The 20255-nt window shown below is 53.4% G+C and overlaps 1 protein-coding gene across 2 annotated transcripts in view; it reads left to right on the top strand.

Moving 5' to 3' along the window:
• Nucleotides 1–941: 941 nt before the first annotated feature.
• Nucleotides 942–20255, top strand: part of Dnah17 (dynein axonemal heavy chain 17) — a 104584-nt gene continuing 85270 nt past the window's right edge. For both annotated transcript variants that reach the window (XM_050140222.1, XM_050140223.1), the window contains exons 1-17: nt 942–1286; nt 2783–2976; nt 3836–4028; nt 4214–4313; nt 4460–4545; nt 4718–4843; nt 5247–5399; nt 5527–5613; nt 8023–8190; nt 8487–8603; nt 10835–11100; nt 11714–11909; nt 13324–13470; nt 15295–15403; nt 16336–16439; nt 17834–17974; nt 19621–19764. In XM_050140222.1, the coding sequence (XP_049996179.1) occupies nt 942–1286; nt 2783–2976; nt 3836–4028; nt 4214–4313; nt 4460–4545; nt 4718–4843; nt 5247–5399; nt 5527–5613; nt 8023–8190; nt 8487–8603; nt 10835–11100; nt 11714–11909; nt 13324–13470; nt 15295–15403; nt 16336–16439; nt 17834–17974; nt 19621–19764 (2676 nt within the window). The remainder of the gene's footprint in view (nt 1287–2782; nt 2977–3835; nt 4029–4213; nt 4314–4459; nt 4546–4717; nt 4844–5246; nt 5400–5526; nt 5614–8022; nt 8191–8486; nt 8604–10834; nt 11101–11713; nt 11910–13323; nt 13471–15294; nt 15404–16335; nt 16440–17833; nt 17975–19620; nt 19765–20255) is intronic.

Raw genomic sequence — 20255 nt, 5'->3', positions numbered from 1 at the left:
GGAGGGCCCCCTTAAACACTCCCACTCCAGCACCTAGGCTTTAAATGACATGGTGCTGGGAGGGGGGGGGGAGGGAACGGGCGGCTCAGCCAGCAGCAGCACCAAGCAAGCCCTTGCATGGCTCGCTGATGTCGCTGCGTGGCTCCCCCTATGGGGTGGAGAGGCAACTGTCATTCCCCTTGTTCACAGAAGGGCCCAAACCAGACAGGTTTGGCTCGCGGACCACTCTCTTCCCTGGCTCTCCTCCTCCTCTCTCTTGACCTTGCCTCCTGTCACCGAGAAGCCTTGGGCACTTAGGAAAGCCCTGGGTCACTGAAACTGCACAGCACCACCTCACTCAGATGTGGCTCTGAGGACCTGTATGCCGTAACACCTCAGAAGCCTCCAACCTTGGCTTTGCCCAAGTCAAAGGCTGGGACCCGATGGCTTCCGATGTGGCCTGCAAACACTGACACTGACAATGGCTGGTTCTAGAACGGACTGAAACACAGAGCCCTAGAGGAGTTAGTTGAGCAGCCCAAGTTTGTATGTGTGTGTGTTGTGTGTGCGTGTACATGGAGGTCAGAGGTCACTCTTGGGTATCCTTCCTCAGTTTCTTTTCGAACTTTCCCTCATCCCTGTCCCCTTTCGCCTTGCCCACCCCACCCCCACGCTGATGTGGCCACTTCTCTCTCCCCGCCTCCATGTCCCCCTCTGTCTTTTCCAGTTTATTTAATCTTATGGTCACGATAACACAAGTATACACCTTTGACCTGCTGACCCCGCGCACCAGGAACAGGGGCCCCTCCCTTGTCAACAGCCGAGCCAACAGATAAAAACAAAGGCCAGTGAGTCCCCTTCCACTGGCGTGGCTAACAGGGATTCTGTGGGGTTTCTGGGAGCTCAGAAAGCAGCCGACACCCGCCTGTTTTCAGCAGACTGTACCATAAGGAAAGGGGACAATGACCATCATGCCGGATGTCAGAGTCGAGTATCTGGAGGCGGTGTCTTTCATCATCCTCAAGTACAAGGCAGACAAGTGGGGCAAACTGATCGGAGCCGAGGAGAACATGGCCCTGCTCGCGGAGTTCTTTGACAAAACTGATGCGTCTGTATTGGTGTTGACACTCAATGCTGCGGGCATGATCGTCCCCTGCTTGGGCTTCCCAGAGTCCCTCAAGTCCAAGGGTGTTTACTTTATCAAGACAAAGCCAGAGAACATCACCAAGGACAACTATAAGACCAGCCTCCTCTACGGGGACATCAGCCCCACACCCGTGGACCAGCTGATCGCTGTTGTGGAAGAGGTACGCGTGCCTAGACTGGCAGGGTGGGGCCGGAGCACCGAGGCTTTGGGAGGACTCGGAGTGAGGGGCCCAAGTCCTCATTGCTCTTGCAGTGTGCAAGCCCAGTGGCCTCACCTGAGAGCCGGCTGGAAATGCAGACAGACCTGCTCCAAGCGATGTGGCAGGAGCCCCAGCTAGCTCCACGACCATTCCTATTTCCCTATCCCTCTATGCCACTGTCATGCCCTGGTACCTGCCCTCAGCAGATTCAATGGGGTGGAGGATAGCTTCTGGTGGGCCACACCAGTAGGCTGGGTGACTTAGCACTCCCAGTCGTAATAGAACAGAAGGACCCGGGACCCTGCCTGTGCTTCATCAAAGAGAAACATGAAGCCAGAAGGCTGGCTGGTGAGCAGGGCCTGGACGTCGAGAGTGGGAAGCCTCAGTGAGAAGGCCGCCATCAACTCAGCGGCCATCTGTAGTTCCAGATGCTCTTGAAGCTGGGAGCCCAAGGTCAGGGCCCAGCTGGCCCTCTCCTACCGCAGCCCTGACCTTGGCTGGTAGATGACCATCTCTTCCTGCTCCCTTTGGGATGAATTTTTTGTCCTTATCTCTTTCTATGAGAACTCAAGTCCTACGAGGTTGGGGCTCAGCCTACTGGTCTAACTGACCTCATTGCCTCTTTAAAGGCCATATTAGCCCGGGCAGAGATGGCTCAGTGGGCACAGGGCTTGCTGCACAAACATGAGGGCACACGTTCCCATCTCCAGCACCACATAAAAGTTAGTGGTTCTGCAATCAAAACCCCGGGAGGTAGAGACAAGAGGATCCATTGGCATGTTGGCCAGCCAGTCCAGATGGCAAATGTTCCAGGTTCAGTGAGAGACTTTGCTTCAAAGAAGAAGATGATAGGCTGAAGAGATGGCTCGGAGGTTAAGAGCACCGACTGCTCTTCCAGAGGTCCTGAGTTCAACTCCCAGCAACCACATGGTGGCTCACAACCATCTGTAATGAAATCTGGTGCCCTCTTTGGTGTCTAGGCAAACATGCAGGTAGAACACTTTATATATAATAAATAAATCTTTTAAAAAAAAGATGGAAAACACACTGGCCTGTGTGACCTCTACATGGTCACATACCTCTGCATGGATTCATGTATGGGTTCATGTGTGTGTGTCACACACATACACACGACTGTTTCCAGCTGCATCCACATAGTAAGATACAGGAGGTAGGACTGTGTGTGTGTGTGTGTGTGTGTGTGTGTGTGTGTGTGCCTAGAGATATAACTCAGCCTTTCTCAGCCCTCACCCTAAACTTCCTGCAAGGTATGTAGCATAAATGTGTTATGGGGCGAGGTGTGGTGATGGTTCAGATGCTCAAAGACAGGTAGCTGGGCCATTACTGCTCCAAGAACTCCAGCTGCCCCATCTCCAGGAGAAAGCTCCGGGCACAAAGGTCTTCCAAATCCTCCAGAAGAGCAGAGTCAGGTAGAGTCACTGTCATGTCCCTTTCAGGTGCTCTATTCTCTGCTAAACCAGAGCGAGAACATGGATGGCTGGCCCCGGGTGGTCTCAGAAGATATTGTCAAGCAAGTTCACAGGCTGAAGAACGAAATGTTTGTGATGGGAGGCAAGATCAAGGGGAAAACTCTGCTGCCCATCCCAGAGCACCTGGGCAGCCTGGACGGCACGCTAGAATCCATGGAGAGGTAGGCGGCAGCCGGAGGGGGACCATGAACTTCAGACGTAACTGCAGGTGGAAGGCCTTGGCTTTCGTGGGACGCTCAAGTGTGGGATAGCACCAAGTCTGTAGGAGAGGGCACCAGACACTGGAGCCCCTGGGAATCCCTATCCAACCATCCTGCAGTGTCTACACCCAGGAGGGGGACCCACCTACATGTAGTCGCCTCCCCATTTACACACAAGGGTAGTCCCGACGAGGCTCCAAGGGTAGCCTCGTACGCTGGCTTTGAGACCCCATGCTGAAGGGCAGCGGAGGGAGTAGGAGGGATGTTGGACAGGAAGGCATAAGTCAAGGTGTAGAGATGGTGGCAGCCAGAGGTCAAGGGACTCTTGAGGCACCCTGGTATATGAAACAATTGAAAAACAAAAGTTACCTGCGTGAACTTGTCCACAAACAACCATTGGACAATGACTTCTAAGTTCCATCCTGACTGGTCCTTCAGGGATTGTACATTAAGCCCCCAGTACAGGCCATGTTGTATGGTGTTTATCTGGGTGTCTCTGGCTCCTTGGGCATCTCTGAAAGTGCGCGTTCCTCTTTGCTCTGGGCATTGTTCCCTGGGGAGGGGAAAGTCTTCAGCCTCCCTTAGGTAGTTGGATTATGCCAAGGACATGAGAGCAGACACCAGCTAGTGCTGGTGGCGGTGACAATGGCGGTGGCAATGGCGATGGCGGTGGGTTGTGGCAGTGCCTGTAGCTTGGAGCTTTTTTTGTCTACGGACTGCTGGTGGAGGACAGGTGGGTTTCCTCCGCAATAGCACAGAGTTGGAGGCAATCCATGTGTGTGTGGCCGCAAGAGCATCATCCTGACCTTGCACTTGGCAGGATCCCCTCCTCCCTGGACAACTCGCTCCTGCATTCCATCGAAACCATCATCATTGATTGGTCCCATCAAATCCGGGATGTGCTGAGCAAGGACTCGGCTCAGGCCCTGCTGGATGGCCTGCACCCGCTGCCCCGTGTGGAATTTGAATTCTGGGACGCCCGGCTCATGAACCTGCAATGCATCCACGAGCAGGTAGGGCCTCCTTCCACCCAGAACTTGACTTCTTACTGGGCCACTTGGGCGGCGGGTAGCTCGGTATTGCCCTTCCAGGGACCCCAAGATACATTCCTGGTACATTTCTCAGTCTTGGCAGTCCCAAGTCAGTCTGCTCTCGCTGGAGGGTTGGACTGAGAGGCTGTGGCTTCTTTTGTCCCCAGCTAAACAGACCCAAGGTGAACAAGATAGTTGAGATTCTAGAAAAAGCCAAAAGCTGCTATTGGCCAGCCTTACAAAATGTCTACATGAATGTCACCCAAGGTGAGCCAGACGCCATCCGTGAAGCCCCTGGACCTATGGGGGGGGGGAGGTTTCAGCCCACTCCTGGGAAGGATGCTGAAACCTCTACTGCTGCCCATATTCACCAAGTCCCTTCAGTACTGACTGCTGTGTCCCTTCAAACTCAGGGCTGAAAGAAGCCAATGACATCGTCCTCTATCTGAAGCCCCTGCGCATCCTGTTAGAGGAGATGGAACAAGCTGACTTCACAGTGGTGTGTTGACAAGGAAGAGCCAACTGGGGTGGGTGGGAGAGGCAGGCCCATGGCATCGTAGAGCCCTCAGAACCAATGTAGAGCCCTCGGCAGCATTGTAGAGCCCTCAGCAGCCGACTGGTACACAGTCCCCTTGGGAGTCCTCTGCAGCAATCTGGGCTGTCTCTCTCAGCTCCCCAGCTTCATCGTCAAGGTGCTGAGCACCATCTGCTTCATCTGGGCCACGTCGGAGCACTACAACACACCTTCCAGGGTCATCGTCATCCTTCGGGAGTTCTGCAATCAAATCATCGAGATGGTGACCACCTTCCCCAGCCTGGTCTTCCCCCACCCTCTGTTCTTCTTTGGCCTAGGCATTCTCAGGCTCCAAGCCGAGGCCAAGCCTGGGGTGGCTCTCAAGCGTCTTTCCCAGGGTGCCTTGCTAGCCAGTCGCCAGCACCAGCTGAAGGCTGGAACCCAGGCCACCAAAGCATATTAAAATCACGCTTGTAACCTAGCCATAGGATCAGGAGAACACCATGTGTCTTCCACGCCTGGTGATCCCTGATCTGCTGTGGGCAAAAATCCCTTTTTGCTGTCATCTTGACACGAAACTAGCCCTGGGGATAGGGACTGGTCCTCTTCCAGTACCCACTGTGCCAGGATGCCACCTGGGGACTCATCAAGGGTGCCTTAGGATGCCTGTCTTTTCTTCTGTCTAGACTAGAACCTACCTGAGCCCGGACGAGGTGCTGAAGGGCTTGCAGGGTGAGATTGAGGAGGTTCTGAACGGCATCTCGCTGTCCGTGGGCGTCCTCAGGGAGCTCTTCCACGCCTACGACTTCTGCTGTGCAAACATGAAGCTTTTCTTTAAGGTACCCGCAACCAGGTCTCAGCACCCTGGGCCACGCCAGTGCCACCCCTGACAGGTGGGCAGGTGGGACTAGCCGAAGCAACTATGGTCTTCTCTTTCTCACCTCCCTCATCCTCTGCCTTCTAAAGGACAAGCCGCCTGTGCCGTGGGAATTTCCCTCATCCCTTGCCTTCTCCCGCATGAATTCCTTCTTTCACCGTGTGCAGACCATTGAGGTAAAACTGGAATTCCATTCCCTTTTGCCTCCACGTCCCTCAGAAGAGGCTACCAGGGCTGGGGCTCAGTGGTAGAGCATCTGCCAGCATGTATGGGGGATTCCTTACTCTGGGAAGAAATAGAAAAAAACAAAACAAAACAAAAAAACTTCCAGGATCATCTTCTAGTTAGAAATTTCTAAGTGAGTGGCAAGCTCCTGTATCTTGGACTGTTCTTGAGGCCCCCTCCATGTCCAAACTCAGCAGCAACTTGGCCCTTAGCTCCAGTCTTGTCCCCCAGCCAATACAGTGGCCATTGTCGGCAAACCAGCAGCCAGATGTTGTAGTATTGAAAGCCAGGAGCCAACACCAAGACATTGTAAGGCAAAAATGTATTCACGGCGAGGCCATATTTTCAGTCTCCTCTAGGAAGAGAGTGCAAACGGCCCAGGTTAAAGGCAGAGCAGTCTCTTTATACCAAGCAAGCAAGTGGTTAAAAGTGAAATCTCGCAGTTATTTTTATGATCAGGGGAAAGGTACTTGTTATGAGTTTATGGTCGGACTGTTAACGAACCACAAAATGTCTTATGGTCGGTCACTTCTCAGAACAATGGGAACAGTTGACGACGACGTATAATTTCAGAAGATTGTGGGGGAAGAACCGGTCAAAACAGTTGACCTCTAGCTAAGGACGTGATCAAAGTCTAACATTGTTTAAGTGAAAAGAAAATGTATTCAGCTGTCCCTGGCACCAAAGGCAAAGTTAATCCAACACAATTAGCACAAAGGGAGACTTCAGACCCCTCTGTGTGTGGACCCGGAGTGAGACAGATCAAATGACAATTCAAGAAGGGGTCAAGATGGTCTCCCCTGGGGAGGAGCGGTGAGAGGGCTCCAGCTGGGTGGGACAAGGAGCCCCTGCGTCATTTAACAGACTACATTTGCGGTGAACACACGTGCTCCTGTGCCTGGGTGGAGACCAGAAGACAAGTATCAGGCTCCGCCTTCCTCACTCGAGGCAAACAGACAGCCATTGAGCCCTGGCAATTCTCCTGTCTCTCCCCTCACAGCACTGGGGTTTCCAGCATGTGCGACAGATGTTTTCACGTGTATGAGTGTTGGCCTGCGCATGTGTGTACCACATCCATGCCTGGTGCCCACAGAACCAAAAGAGGGCATTGGATCCCCTGGAACTGACACTAAGGACAGCTGTGAGCCGCTGTGTGGGTACTGGGAACCAAACATAGGTCCTTTGTGAGGAGCAGGAAGTGTTCTCAACCCCTGAGCCATCTCTCCAGCCCCCACCCCCAGTGCATGCCCAGATTTTGTATGTAGGTGCTCGGGATTTGAACTCAAGTCCTTCTGTTTGCACAGCGAGCACTTCTAGCGGCTGAGATGCCCCCAGCCCCTCACCCTCTCAACACACCTTGCTTTTTGTCTTCAAATCTTTTGCCTGAGGTAATTGGCTTTTAATGTTGTGTGCATAGCCCTAAATCCACTAAAAAAAAAAAAAGGACAAACTGAGAACGTGGCTCAGTTGACAGTGTTTGCCCAGCATGCACAGGGCCCCGAATTTCATCGCCAGCACCCCTGAGGGCAGTGGTTCACACAGTAGCCCCAGCATTTGGGCAGCAGGAGGATCAGGAGTTCAGGGTCATTGACTATATAGTGAGTTTGCCGCCAGCTTGAGCTATGTAAGTAAGACCCTGACTCCGGAAGGGGGGATGGGGGAAGAGGAGGACGGAGCAGAGAAGTAGCATGTGCTCCTCACTGCCCTCTGGAAACACTGGGGACCTTGTTGTGGAGACAAGACTACCACACAGAGAAGCTTCTGCTGAGCGATTGGATGCAAAGAGCATGACCCTGAAGCATCTTCTGGAAAGGGACTGTCATGGGCCGCCATAGTTGGGGAAAACTGGGCAGTGGAGGATCCTCATGGAGAACTGCCTGGACCGGGCGCCAGTGTCCACCAGCCGTCTGATCCCTCTCAGTGTGGGATGCTCTCCAGGGGACAGAGAAACTTGAAGCTGAGCCAGAGCATGAGAGACCCTGGTACCTTTCTAGTACTTTTCAGAGTTGAGGAAGTGGAGGTTGGAGCATCTAGGGAGGCTCTTTGGCCAGCATGGGGCCTGGACCAGATCCCAGGCGTCATCCTCCTGGCTCCCCATACTCTTAACGCAGAGGTGATTCCTGGAGGAGCCCCCACACACACACACTCTTTTGCTCCGTGTTCTAGAAACAGCTAAAGAGCACACCCCACGCATGTCCCTCGCATGCCTCACGTGCTCCCTGCGGTGCCGGCCCTGGGTGTGATAGCTAAGGGCTCTCCTCGCTGGTTCAGAGAAGGTCCCGGGACCCCTATTTTATTTTATTGGCCCTGGAGACGAATGCACGGAGCAGATGGGTTCTTGTTCTTTCTCTCCATGCTAGGATCTTTACAAAACGGCCATTGAATTTCTGAAGCTGGAGAAGATTGAGCTGGGGGGCGTGCGGGGAAACATCCTGGGGAGCCTGGTGACCCAGATCTACGATGAAGTCTTTGAGCTGGTGAAGGTCTTTGCTGAGTGCAAATACGACCCTCTGGACCCCGGGGACCCCGTAAGTCATGGGCGGAATGGAGTGACACTGGGTGGAGTGGGTGGGTTGTCCCAGAACGTAAGGACTCTAATAAGTTGTCACTTGTCACTGAAAGTACAGAAGCTACAGTCCCCGTGCCAATGGACAGATGCATGGGCAGAACCTGGGGTCAGGGAGGGGAGACGGCAGTGCTGGTGATCTGACCCATGCCTGCTCTCCACCACTGAGCTGATCTAAGCCATGAAGCCTGCCAGCCTGTCAGTGGTTTGCAACAGCTCCCTGCTGCCTGCCTATGGCTGCCCTTCACTTCCTTTTAGAGTTTTGATGAAGATTACGAGGACTTTGAGACCAAAATCCAGGACCTGGACAGGAGGCTGGCTACCATCTTCTGCCAAGCCTTTGACGACTGCAGCTCCATTGAGTCCTCAGCAAAGGTAGGTGAGCGCCATGTGTCACCGTGCGTCACTGCAGGGCCGACCCCGGGGAAGGACGGCAGAGGCACACGAGCTGGCCAGTGAACTTGTGTTCCAGGGCAGGTCAGTACGGAACACACACACACACACACTGAAGGTAGTCCGAGTGGCCTGGGCACCCCAGGACAGTGGCGACCTCTCTCATTGAGAGGAGACTGAGGGAGGTTCTTGAACAGGAGCTCTGAGACCTCTCCCCTGTAGAGTCAGGTGCACTCTACACCTAAAAGCAAATGCAGAGATAGTGGGGGCCCTGGGAGCTGGGTGACAGGAGAGGTCTAGGATTGCTTGGGTCTTCAGGCAATGAATGCACATTAATGCGGCGTCTCCACAGCTGTGGGTGAAGAACACCTTCAGTTAAGTCAGAAAGGAGACCTCATCTGTTGTTGCAGGGAGGGAGGGGTAACAACCTCCCACCCCACCCCACCTCCTGCCCGGCCTCATTTCCAATTCAGCCCAAGCAAGTGGGAGCCACAGTCAAGAAACAGGTGTGGCTTGTGTCTAGAAACGACAGAGCACAGCACGGGTCTCTGGAAAGGTCTGGGTGAAGTCCCCAGATGTTTGTCGTCCTAATTCCCCAGGTGTCTCTGTCCAAAACCTTCCCCCCCCCCCCCCAACACACACACTCTAGCAGGAGCCCATAGTTAAGTTGATAACCAAGGTTAACAATCAGGGAAAACAGATTCAGCAAAACCAGACAAGTTGAGTATCTGATGCCTTGACCAGGACATGAGCTGACACCATACACACTCCCGTCTCTCAGATCTCAAAGAAGGGGACACACTGGGGAGTCTCCCAGCCCTGGGCATGAGCTGAGCCACTCACCCTCTTTTTTTTTTTAAGATTTATTTGTTTGTTTGTTTATTTATTATGTATACAGTGTTCTGTCAGTATGCTTGCTGGCCAGAAGAGGGCACCAGATCTCACTACAGATGGCTGTGAGCCACCATGTGGTTGTGGGAATTGAACTCAGGACCTCTGGAAGAGCAGTCAGTGCTCTTTACCTCTGAGCCATCTCTCCAGCCCGCCACCCACCCTCTTGAGTGTTGCCCACGGATCATTGGGTTTTGTTTTGTTTTGTTTTTTTTTTTTTCTGTCAGAGGCAGGTGGGCCATGGATGGGTGGAGCCTCACTCATCCTAGAGTGATAAAATTGGCCTGTCCCAGGGCTTTCTCCCTAATGAGAATGCAGGCTTGCTTCTATACTCAGCCATTTTCTAAATTATCACTTTACAATGATGGCACTTAGAAAAACAGTCCCATATGGGGAGACCCTCGGGAGTCACCTCCCGCCGTCCCTGTGCGTCCCCGACCTGACGCTACAGATGCTAGGTCTCCCTGTCATCAGCATGGCACACGTGGCCTGGAATGTTCTAGAGCACTGTTCACGTGACCTTCTCCTAGCAGAAAGTGAAAGGACTTTACGTCCCGAAAACCAGAGACCAAAAAGCCACAAAGAGCAATGGTGAGGCCGGCAGACCCGGTTCCTCAGCTGTCACAGGTCAGGTGCTGTGACAGGGAAGGATGCCTCTGGGTTACCACAGAGGAGGGCCCGCGGCAGTGCCCGGCTCCCGCTTCCTCTGAAGACCCACGCTACTCCGTTCTACTTCCAGGGGACTGAAAATTTCCCTTCCCTTCCTGGGGGCGTGTTGGTCCTCAGGTCTTAAAATGTCATTTTTAGTGATGGTCGTATTTTTCAAACCAAAGCCTGAGGTCAGTGTAAGACCCACATAGGCCTCGGAGCCCCAGCTAAGGGAAAGGTTACGGGAGTCCACTGGGATGCTAGGTGTTTGCTATGAACTCCAGATGTTAGGGGACCCCATGCTATCCCCTCTCCGTGAGCAGCCCCTCATTTCTTTGTGTGTGTGTGTGTGTGTGTGTGTGTGCGCGCGCGTCTCCGGGTCTAGTGGAGTAAAATCTCCCGAGCTCTGGGCTTATCTGCCTTTGCTAGTTTCCAAGCAGGTGCCTCTGCCTAAGGCAGCACGGGCTCATACAGGCTCCGTTTAACAGCTACCACACAGAGAAAGATTCCAGGGGAATTTCTGTTCTAACAAGGCCCATGTCTCCTCAGTCCTGAAGTTAGGCCATTCCTGTTTCGTCAACAACCCCAGTAACCCTGGGTTAGGGCCAGTACCAGCGACAGAGCTGGAAGCCCGAACTCTGGCAACAGCAACACCTCCTCCCATGTCTCCGCAGCTCCTGTACATGTGTGGGGGCCTCCTGGAGCGGCCTCTGATTCTTGTTGAGGTGGTGCCCAGGTACTCGGTCATGCTGGAGATGTTCAACACTGAGCTGGATAATGCCAAGCTCATGTATGATGCCCAGATGGCGGCCTCCACCGAAGGCCAGATACCACCCATCCACAAAAACATGCCTCCTGTGGCTGGGCAGCTCAAGTGGAGCCTGGAGCTTCAGGAGAGGCTGGAGGTGTCCATGAAGCACCTGAAGCACATTGAGCACCCGTGAGTGCCGGGCTGGGCTGGGAAGGGTCCGGGTAGCCCGTGCATCCTGCGTGCAGGGTCTTCCACCTCACAGAAATAAACCAAGATCACCTGACTGGGACCAAACAGGCTCTTCACTGTGCTTGCTAGAGCAAAGACATCATTAGACCCCATTTCTTGAATTTGGTGTGGGGGCGGGGTGGGGCAGGGCGGGAAGGAATGCTCTGCAGCAACCGTGGGGATGCGGCAGGTGTGCACAGATGGAGGTTGTTGCTGGTGAAGCTGGCACTCTGTGGGACCCATGGGGTCACACTGGCTTTACGCCGGTCTAGTTGGTCCCACATAGGAAAGGAGGCTGTACATTCCCAACAGCTATGGCCAGCTGCGAGTCCCGCAAGGCAGGCTACCATGTGGACTCCTGGGGCATTTGCTTTGGCTCATGGGCAGTCTAAGGACTCAGATATCTATTTTCTCATGTACGGCTCAGTCACCATCTGACGGTACCTTCACTCTGTCGTCCTGGGAGGAAGGTAGCCGGCAGCCTGCTTCAGCGCCCTCAGTTGGCAGCCACCTATGGGGGTGTTAGAAAGCCCTAGAGGGTGAAACCTCACTGCTCTGTCCGCCTCCAACCCAGGGTCATGTCCAGCATGGAGGCCAAGCTGGTGTACGAGAAGTACGACGAGATGATGGAGCTCCTCAAGAGCTGCCGGGAAAAGATCTACCAGCAGTGGGTGGGGGGCGTGGACCAGGACTGCCACTTCAACCTGGGCCAGCCACTCATCCAGCGCGACCCCTTCTCCAGCCTGATCCAAGTCAACTTCAGCAAGGCGGTGGGTCCCTGGCGGGTCCCTGGCGGGCATGGAGGGCGGGGAGGGAGGGGAAAGCCTGAGCTCACCGTGCCACAGGCTGACTCCACCACCACCACCAGTGGAGGTGGCTGTGCATGAGCCACAGGCGCCCACAGCTTCACTGAGTGTTTTCAAGTGTTCAGGATGTGTTAGATGATAGCCCAAAAAGTCTTCAAGGTTGGAGTACAGCTCGATGGAAGGGTCTTTGCCTACAAACCGAGAGGCCCGGGTGTCCATGATCCTTACCATTGAGAGAGACACAGGCGGAGTGTTTTAAGATAGACTTGTTCTTTATTTTTACTGATTTGATTTGACCTCACAGGACCTCACACATGCTAGGCACATGTTCTACCCCGAGCTACATCTCTCAACCTCTTTTACTTCATTGTGGGACAGGGTCTTGCTGAGTTGCCCTATCTATCTGGCTTTTATTCATTCTGACATGAATCCTCCTGCCTCGGATTTCTGAGTAGCTGGGATTTGGGGCCTGTGGAGCCTCTTGGCAAGCTTGTCTGCTTGCCTTTCACATGACCCTAAAAGAAAAGGTGAATTTGAACGTGACCCAGAGAGGTGGACCAGCTTGACAGCAAGGGTGGCGCATGCAGGGCTGAACCCAGATGGTTCGAGTGTGCATATGGGATGGAAGCCAAGTGAGGCCGAGTCCTCTTTGCACTGCCATGCACGACCTGTCCTGTCTGGACATGGACAGTGACACCAGGAAGGCAGGGAGGGGGCCGGGATGAGCGTTTCTTAAGGCTTTTCCTTTCCTTAAGATCCATTCTTCCCTTTGGTGGTGACACTGCCATGTGTGGGCTCGGTACACCCTGGTGAAGCCAGTCCACAGCCTCCATTCTGCCCTCCTGGTAGGAAGTGGGGAGGGACTGAGCAGAGAGAGGATAACCAGTGAGTATAAGCAAAGAGATGAAGACCCACACAGCAGTGGTGACCTCAAGTGCCCCGGGGTAAAGGGAAGTGGAGAGGGACCCACTATAGGGCTGGAGGAAGGGAGCAGGTGCAGTTTCAGACCTGAGTCAAGCCTTGCAGGAGGTCACCTGCCATGTCAATCCCCTGGTCAGAGCAGGTGTGAGGGAAGAGAGAGAGAGAGAGAGAGAGAGAGAGAGAGAGAGAGAGAGAGAGAGAGAACGAACCCAGGGGAAGCCCCTAAGGAAGCCTCTAAGTAGCCTTGAGCAGGAGAAAGGATGGAAGAGAATTATGACATCATCTGCCCACGACGATGATGTCAAGCTCGCCCTGGCTGGGTCCCACTGAGTAGAGTGAAAATGCCAGCCAGCACCACTTCCCACCTTCAAGTTCCCTGGCTGTGAAGAGCCAGCAGCAGCGGGCCCGTGGCCTGGGTCACCTGCTGACCGTTTCCTGCTCTTGTCTGGCCCTTTAGTTGGTGGCAGTCCTGCGAGAAGTCAAATATTTGAACTTCCAGCAGCAGAAAGACATCCCCACGAGTGCAGAGACGCTCTTCTCAGAGAACGAAACCTTCCGGAAGTTTGTGGGCAACCTGGAGCTCATTGTCGGCTGGTACAATGAGGTAAGCCGGTGTTGTCTTGCGTAGTATGCCACACTTGGGCGTCTTCCTAGTCAAACGTGTCTCCCTTCCTTACTCATATGGAAGAAGCCACAAGGGTGGTGATGACTCAGAGCGTCGCCACGGGAAGCGCCGTCTGTGTTAGACTCGGGCTAACATTGCACAATTCTCAGTAAAGGCTTTTGGAAGTTCCCAAGCTTTTGGGTAATACATACCAACGTCATCCCACATCATGTCCATCCCTTCTGTGTAAGTCAGGGAGGGGCACCTCCTGAAACCCAGGTGGGAATGACGAGTCTCTCCCCTCGTCTCTCCCCTCGTCCCTTCGATCTGGAGACCTAACACAGACATCACTGACAAATGAGAGTCCCAGGCCTTGGTTAGCCTTGAGGCCAGCCTGCTCCGGCAGCAGAAACAGAAACTGTTGGTGAGCCGTGGGCACAGAGCATAGCAGGCAGCCTGCCCCATTCTTAAATTCCACCCAGAGACAGAGAAAGGCAATGTGAGAGTCTGGCCATGTACTGGAGGCTCAGTCCCCAGTCTGCGGTGCTACTGGGTGGCTTGGCACAGTCAGGGGTGAGCCTTATGGAAGGGACATAGGATGATGGAGACACAGATGACAATACCGGGGCCTCGGTTCTTGCCTCCTCTTTGGTCTTCTGATTACCATGGGGTGACCTTTGCTTGGCATTCCCACCCCCATGACGTCCACCACAACAATTACATCAACCTCAGAATGAAACTTTGGGAGCCAAGAGCCTAAACCTCTAAGTTAACTCTCTCAGGTATGATCTGGAACAGGCAAGCACAGGTATTATGGTTCCCCAGCCGTAGATTGTGGGCTAGGCCAGACGCTGGCAGTCTCTCCACTGCTGCCGTGACCTAGCGTCACACTCCAAGCAGCCCCCAACAGCACAGACCCGTCATCTTCCAGTTCCGGGTCAGAAGGGTATAACCTGTCCATCGCAGCATCGTCATGGTCAGCCACCAGAAGCCAGCAGTTGGAGTCAGCATACAGGGCTCCCCTGAAATCCACCCACAGGCTTTGGGCACAGACAAACTGATGAGATGACATCATCTCGGGGCTCATCCTCCAAGGAAAGGCTCCGCCCCTGGGAGGAGTCTCTGTTTTGTGTCTTTTCTGACCGATGGCTCCCTCTTCCTTGGATACTTCTGATTTTCTGGTTTTGTGAATTCACTTTTTCAAGGATCAACTACTTTTGGGGTACACAAGGCAGAGTGGGGCAGAAGCAGTGGGCTCTACATTGTGATAGACAGGTTCAGCCACTTCTCCCAGACCCTGGCTCCTTCAAGACGTCGCTGGACTTCAGACTTAGATCGCTGACCCCAAAGAGGTTCTGCAGACAGAGCCTTCATTACACATATGTTTCCTGCCATTGTCCTTCTTTCTACTGCGTTGACATAGATAGCAAGCAATGAAGCGTTTTCTTAACCCTCAGAAGAAATCAGAATCACCCGAAATACAATGTAGTTTTGTTTTTAGAACTTTATTTTCAGTCATGTGTGTGTGTGAACACCATACTTACATGGGTATCTTTGGAGGCATCAGGCCCTCTGCAGCAGGAGTTCCAGCTGTGCGCCACCTGACGTGAGTGCTGGGAATTGAACTCGGGCCCCTCTGGAAGAGTAATGCGCACTCTTAACCATTGTAGCATCTCTCCAGCCCCAGCATGAAATTTGACATAATTCCAAGACAATACTGATTGTGGTGGCTTTTGTAAGTGGCCCTTCATGCTGTTGAACTCTAGACAGTCTAGAATCAAGATTTGGGAGCAAACCCCTAACTCCGCGGCCTTCCTTCCGCAGATAAAGACGACAGTGATGGATGTGGAATTCCCACTGATCAAGTCAGAACTGGAAGCAATCGACATCAAGCTGATGAGCGCCGAGACGACACTCTTCTGGGATGGCGAAAGTACCTAGGCCCCCTTTGTTCTGAGGGTTTACCTGGGCAGCCCCTGCCTCTGGCGCTCCGGGGAAGCCACTTCTGCCTCCAGGCTCCAGAGAGTCGCTTGAATTGCTGTCGCCCACCTCCTCGCCCAGGCCACAAAGCCTGTCCCTGTCACTCACAGAATGGGCAAAGACCCTTAGGGAGTTGCCAAGAGTCCAACCATTTCCAGATGGGGGACCCAGACCTGATCTTCCTCATGTCTACCACAGGCACTTAGCAAGTCAGTAGGGAAGACATATTGTCCCTGTTGTTCGAGGCAGATGCTGAAGGAGAGGAAGGATGCGGAGTGGCAGGGTCTCCCATCAGCAAACGAGACATGGCCCTAACTCCCCCTGCAACTCTGGGTGCCCTCTGAGGTCTGGATGAGCCACCTTCTGCTCCTCTCTTCCTCCTGAGATCTTTGCTGTGCCTTTAGCCACTCTTCAGTCCCACTGTGCTCCACTGTCTCAGCTGGAGGGTGGGACCAAATGTCGCCATATATAAGACAAGCAGGCCCCCTTGAATGCTCCTTTAGAGAGTGGCTAAATTCCTTCCCTCACCCTCCAGCTGCTGTAGAGCACAGCCCTCCTCCTACTCCAGGCCCTGGCAGCTTTATGCCCAGCCTCCTCCTCCCCCACTCATAGTGAGAGAGGGCTTCAGTCCCAGGAACCTGGGGGTGAGGCAGGACCCACACACTGGGCAGTGAAGACAACCTATGACCACAGTGGCAGACTGTAAGTGACTTCCACCATCTCACTCCAGGGAAGTCAACAAGGGCAACTTGCGCTCCGTGCTCTAGAGTGGGACGCTGCAGAAGCGTCCCCGTGGAGTACTGAGCCTGTCTAAAAAGGGTGTGAAGGGTGTGGCTCTTTGTGGGCCCTTCCTGGGGGTCACGTTGCTCATGCTTTGTGTTGCAGACGTGTTTCAGTACATCCAGGAGATGCGGGAGGTCCTGTACAATCTGCAGAACCGGATGCAGAAAGCCAAGCAGAACATAGAAGGGATCAGACAGGCCATGCAGGTGAGTGAGCCGCCAAGGGCAAGGCACCGGGGCTGTGTGGAGGCCTCCGGCAGGTGCTGCTGTGTGTTAGGCAGCCAGGGAACTTCACCTGATATTCTGGACTGTGACGTCAGTGTGCTCCCAAAGCAGAAGGAGCCTGGTCCCTCAGCAGAACTGACTCAGCTCCATTCTATTGCTCTCAGTAGACTGTGCGGGGCCCTGGCTGTGCCGGGCTGGGACACAGCCAGTCAGAGAAGAGGCACCCTGCTCGATGGGGAAGACAGATGGCAGTTCTTCCACCTCGAACAATTTCCAGAAAGCTGAGGGACCCTTCTCTAGCCTCCCTCATGGGTCTCAGTGGCCTTAATTTGAGAAACATTTGTGGGTATATGTTCAAAAGGAAGTTGAGAGTACATGTGTGTTTGGTGTGTGCAAGTCTGTGCACATACATTGAATGTGTGTGTGTGTGTGTGTGTGCGCGCGCGCGCGTGCGTGCGTGCACATGTGGCAAATGGAGGTTAATATCAGGTGTCTTCCCTGGTTGCTTACCACCTTGACCTTTAGAGACAGGGCTCCTGAGCCTGGATGGAGTTCACCAGCTGACTAACCTGGCTACCCAGTGAGTTCCAGGATGCAGCTGCCCCTGCCCCCAGCCCCTCATCAGGCTTATAGACATGCACTAGAGCACCCAAACTTCACACGGGTGCTGGGGATCTGAGTTGAGGTCATCAGGCTTGCATGGCAAGCATTTATCCTCCCCAGGCCAGGAAGTCTTTTTAAAAACTCTTTCCTCCCGTCAATTCTCAAATATATAATTTTATTATATGTCAAAGCCAGCAGGCATTCATGTGCAGGGCAGGGGGACAGGCAGCTACGAGCTAAGTATATTAATCCTGAAGTCTCGGAAAACTGAGGTGGGGGAATCCCAAGGTTGAGGCCCACCCAGGTGTAGGCAGTAAGACCCTGTCTCAGAAAGCAAAGTACCACCAACAATAAAAACAAAAAGATGGGAGGCTGAGAGACAGCTCAGCAGCTAAGAACACTTGCTACTCCTGCAGAGGACCCAGGCTCTGTTCCCAGAACCCACACCGGGTGGCTCACAGCTACCTCTAATTCTAATTCCAGGGGATTCCACACCCTCTTCTGTTCTGTGGGCGCTCCATGCATGCGGTGAACATACAGACAAGCAGGCACACACACAAATAAAACCTAGAATTTAAAATAGAAGTGGAAAAGCAATGTCGCCCCTCACCACTCTTTTCACTTGAATGGCACACTCGTGTCCCCAAGAGGAAGTTAGGCACAAGTGCACAGGGGGCACAGCGAAAGGCTGGCAAGGGACAAGGAGGCCCACGCCCAAGAGAACTTGGAAGAGGGGCCAAGCCAAGTGCGTCACTCTTGTGACTTCCCGCCAGGACTGGTCAGCCAACCCCCTATTTGAGAGGAAGGACAACAAGAAGGAGGCCCTGCTGGACCTGGACGGAAGGGTGGCCAACCTGAACAAGCGCTACGCTGCCGTCAAGGATGCGGGCGTGAGAATCCAAGCCATGGTCGCGGTAAGGAGACCCTGGGAGCAGGTGGAGAATCCAAGTCACAGTAAGGAGACCCTTGGGATGGGGGGGGGGGGTCTTTGGAAGCTGCTTGCTCTTTGTGGAGGTGAGAGAGAGGACGCCCAGCTGAACATTTTATTAAAATAACAGACAACAAGTGTAGTAATGGCCACAGAGTTTATTAGATGGCCTGACCCAAGATCAGCAGTTGCCTGCGTTTGCTGAGCTTCAAAGCCTGAGGGTCACTGTTGTGTCCTGGCCCTGTTCTGGTGGCCAGAGCACCACCAGCACCTGCCCTACAGTACATATGGACTTGTGACATCATCACCCTAGGTCAATAGGGACAGACTGCCGCCCGTTTGTGTGTCTCCCCATCATGGCTTCCCCATCCATGAGTGAAGACAGTGGACACATAAGGTCTCCCCTGTGTGCATGTGGCACATCACAGCCAGCGTGTGTCAGGCAGATGGGCTACACACCTGCTTTGCCATCTAGAAAGTGGGTGGGTTTGATAGAAGCCCAGCAGGAGGAGCAAGGCTGAGTGGAATGGAGGGGCCAGAGAGCCAATGAGAACAGCCTCACCAGTTCCAGCTTCAGCGAGACAGCGCTGCCTGCGTACTGGGCTTTGTTAACATATCCGTTCCATCCACCACTGTGACAGCCACTCGGGCCATTTTTTTCTATCCCACACTAAAGTTACCTGTGACTCTGGCTCCTTTCTCCTTGGCCTGAGAATACAGGCTGGGTTACATTCATCTTTGCAATGGACCCTGTAGCACTCAGTGTCTTGTAGATCCACCCATTGTCCCTCTTCCGTCTATTACATACTTCTCTATCCATCCATCCAATCATCCGTCCATCTGCCCGTTCTTCATTCCATCCATCCATCCATCCGTCCATCCTTTCCTTTATCCACCCCTCCATTCATCCTCAACCCATCCACTCATGTACCCATCCATTCATCTGCCTATCTATTTATCTATCCATCTACCCACCCACCCACTCATCCACTCTTCTATTCATTCACCTCCCACCCAGTTCTCCTCCCATCAATATTTGTAGCCATACATCCACCCATCCATTTACCTACTTGTTGGCCCACCCATCAACCCATCCATTCATCCGACCATCCATCCATCCGACCATCCATCCATCCATCCATCCATCCATCCCTCCGTCCGTCCGTCCGTCCGTCCGTCCGTCCCTCCCCTGTGCATGAAGCCCTTTACCACGTGTGACCCAAATACTGCCAAGCATCAGAGGTACAATTATAGAAAGGATAACTGAGGCTCCTTGTCACAAAGATGGCCACCGAAGGAAGATACAGACCAAAGACAAGATAACTGAGAGCTGCCGCTTGTGCCGTAGTAGTAGTAGAAACAGCAGGTTGCTAAGGAGAAAGTGGGTGGGGTCAGGGATGCTCAAGGGACAGTCTTTAGGAGGAGGTGATGTCTGAGCTGAACACTAAAAAGATACCTTACAGGATGGTGGGGGGTAAGCTCCCTGCATGAACCCTTCATGAGCCCAACACATTAGAAGAACTTAAAACGTCTGCTCTGAGTGTCTCTGAACCAAGTGGTCAAAGACAAGGATGATGCATCTTCTCGTGGGCGTCAGTGAGATCGCAGCCAATGGTGTGCTTCCGTATGCAGGAAAATGCGGAACTGTTCAGAGCAGATACGACCAGCCAGTCCTGGAAGGACTACGTCAACTATATCGACAGCATGGTCTTAGACGAGTTTGACCGCTTCATCCGCAAATCTCTGAATTACTTGATGGACAACATGACTATGGATGTAAGTTATTGGTGTGTGTGTGTGTGTGTGAGAGAGAGAGAGAGAGAGAGATTGGTGTTGGAATTCATGCTTCTGATTTGCTTGATGAAAAAGCAGGCAGCTTTATGGATTTAAGTCTGTTTGTGGTGCCCAGCTTGCCCTGGTTTTAAAACTAAAGGTCCTGCATGCCAGAGAACACCCCCAATCCCAGGCCCTCAGGACGACCGGTCGCCTGAGATCTGCCATAACCCAAATGCACTGTGGTCCCTGTCCAGGTCTGAGAAAATGCTCCCACCTTGCTGCCAAGTAATGCCAGGCAGCCCTGTTCCCTTCTCGTGGTTATGGCAGAAGGGGCTTTTCCCCGTGATGTCAGCAGCTTCACTTCTGTGTCACCGAGGTGTGCTAGTGAGTCCCACTGAGTTGTGTCCCCCGGAGGGATGGCACATTCCCTACCGTGCCCTGTGACAGGTGTATCAGTCAGTGTTTTGCTGCCGTGACAAAATGCCTGAGAA

This window comes from Alexandromys fortis, unplaced genomic scaffold (genome assembly GCF_014885135.2).
Source record: "Alexandromys fortis isolate MF-2015 unplaced genomic scaffold, M_Fortis_MF-2015_v1.1 scaffold_39, whole genome shotgun sequence".
In the NCBI taxonomy this organism is placed as follows: Eukaryota; Metazoa; Chordata; class Mammalia; order Rodentia; family Cricetidae; genus Alexandromys; species Alexandromys fortis.
The sequence above is the reverse complement of the archived record's forward strand: the minus strand, read 5'-3'. Positions and strand labels throughout refer to the sequence as shown.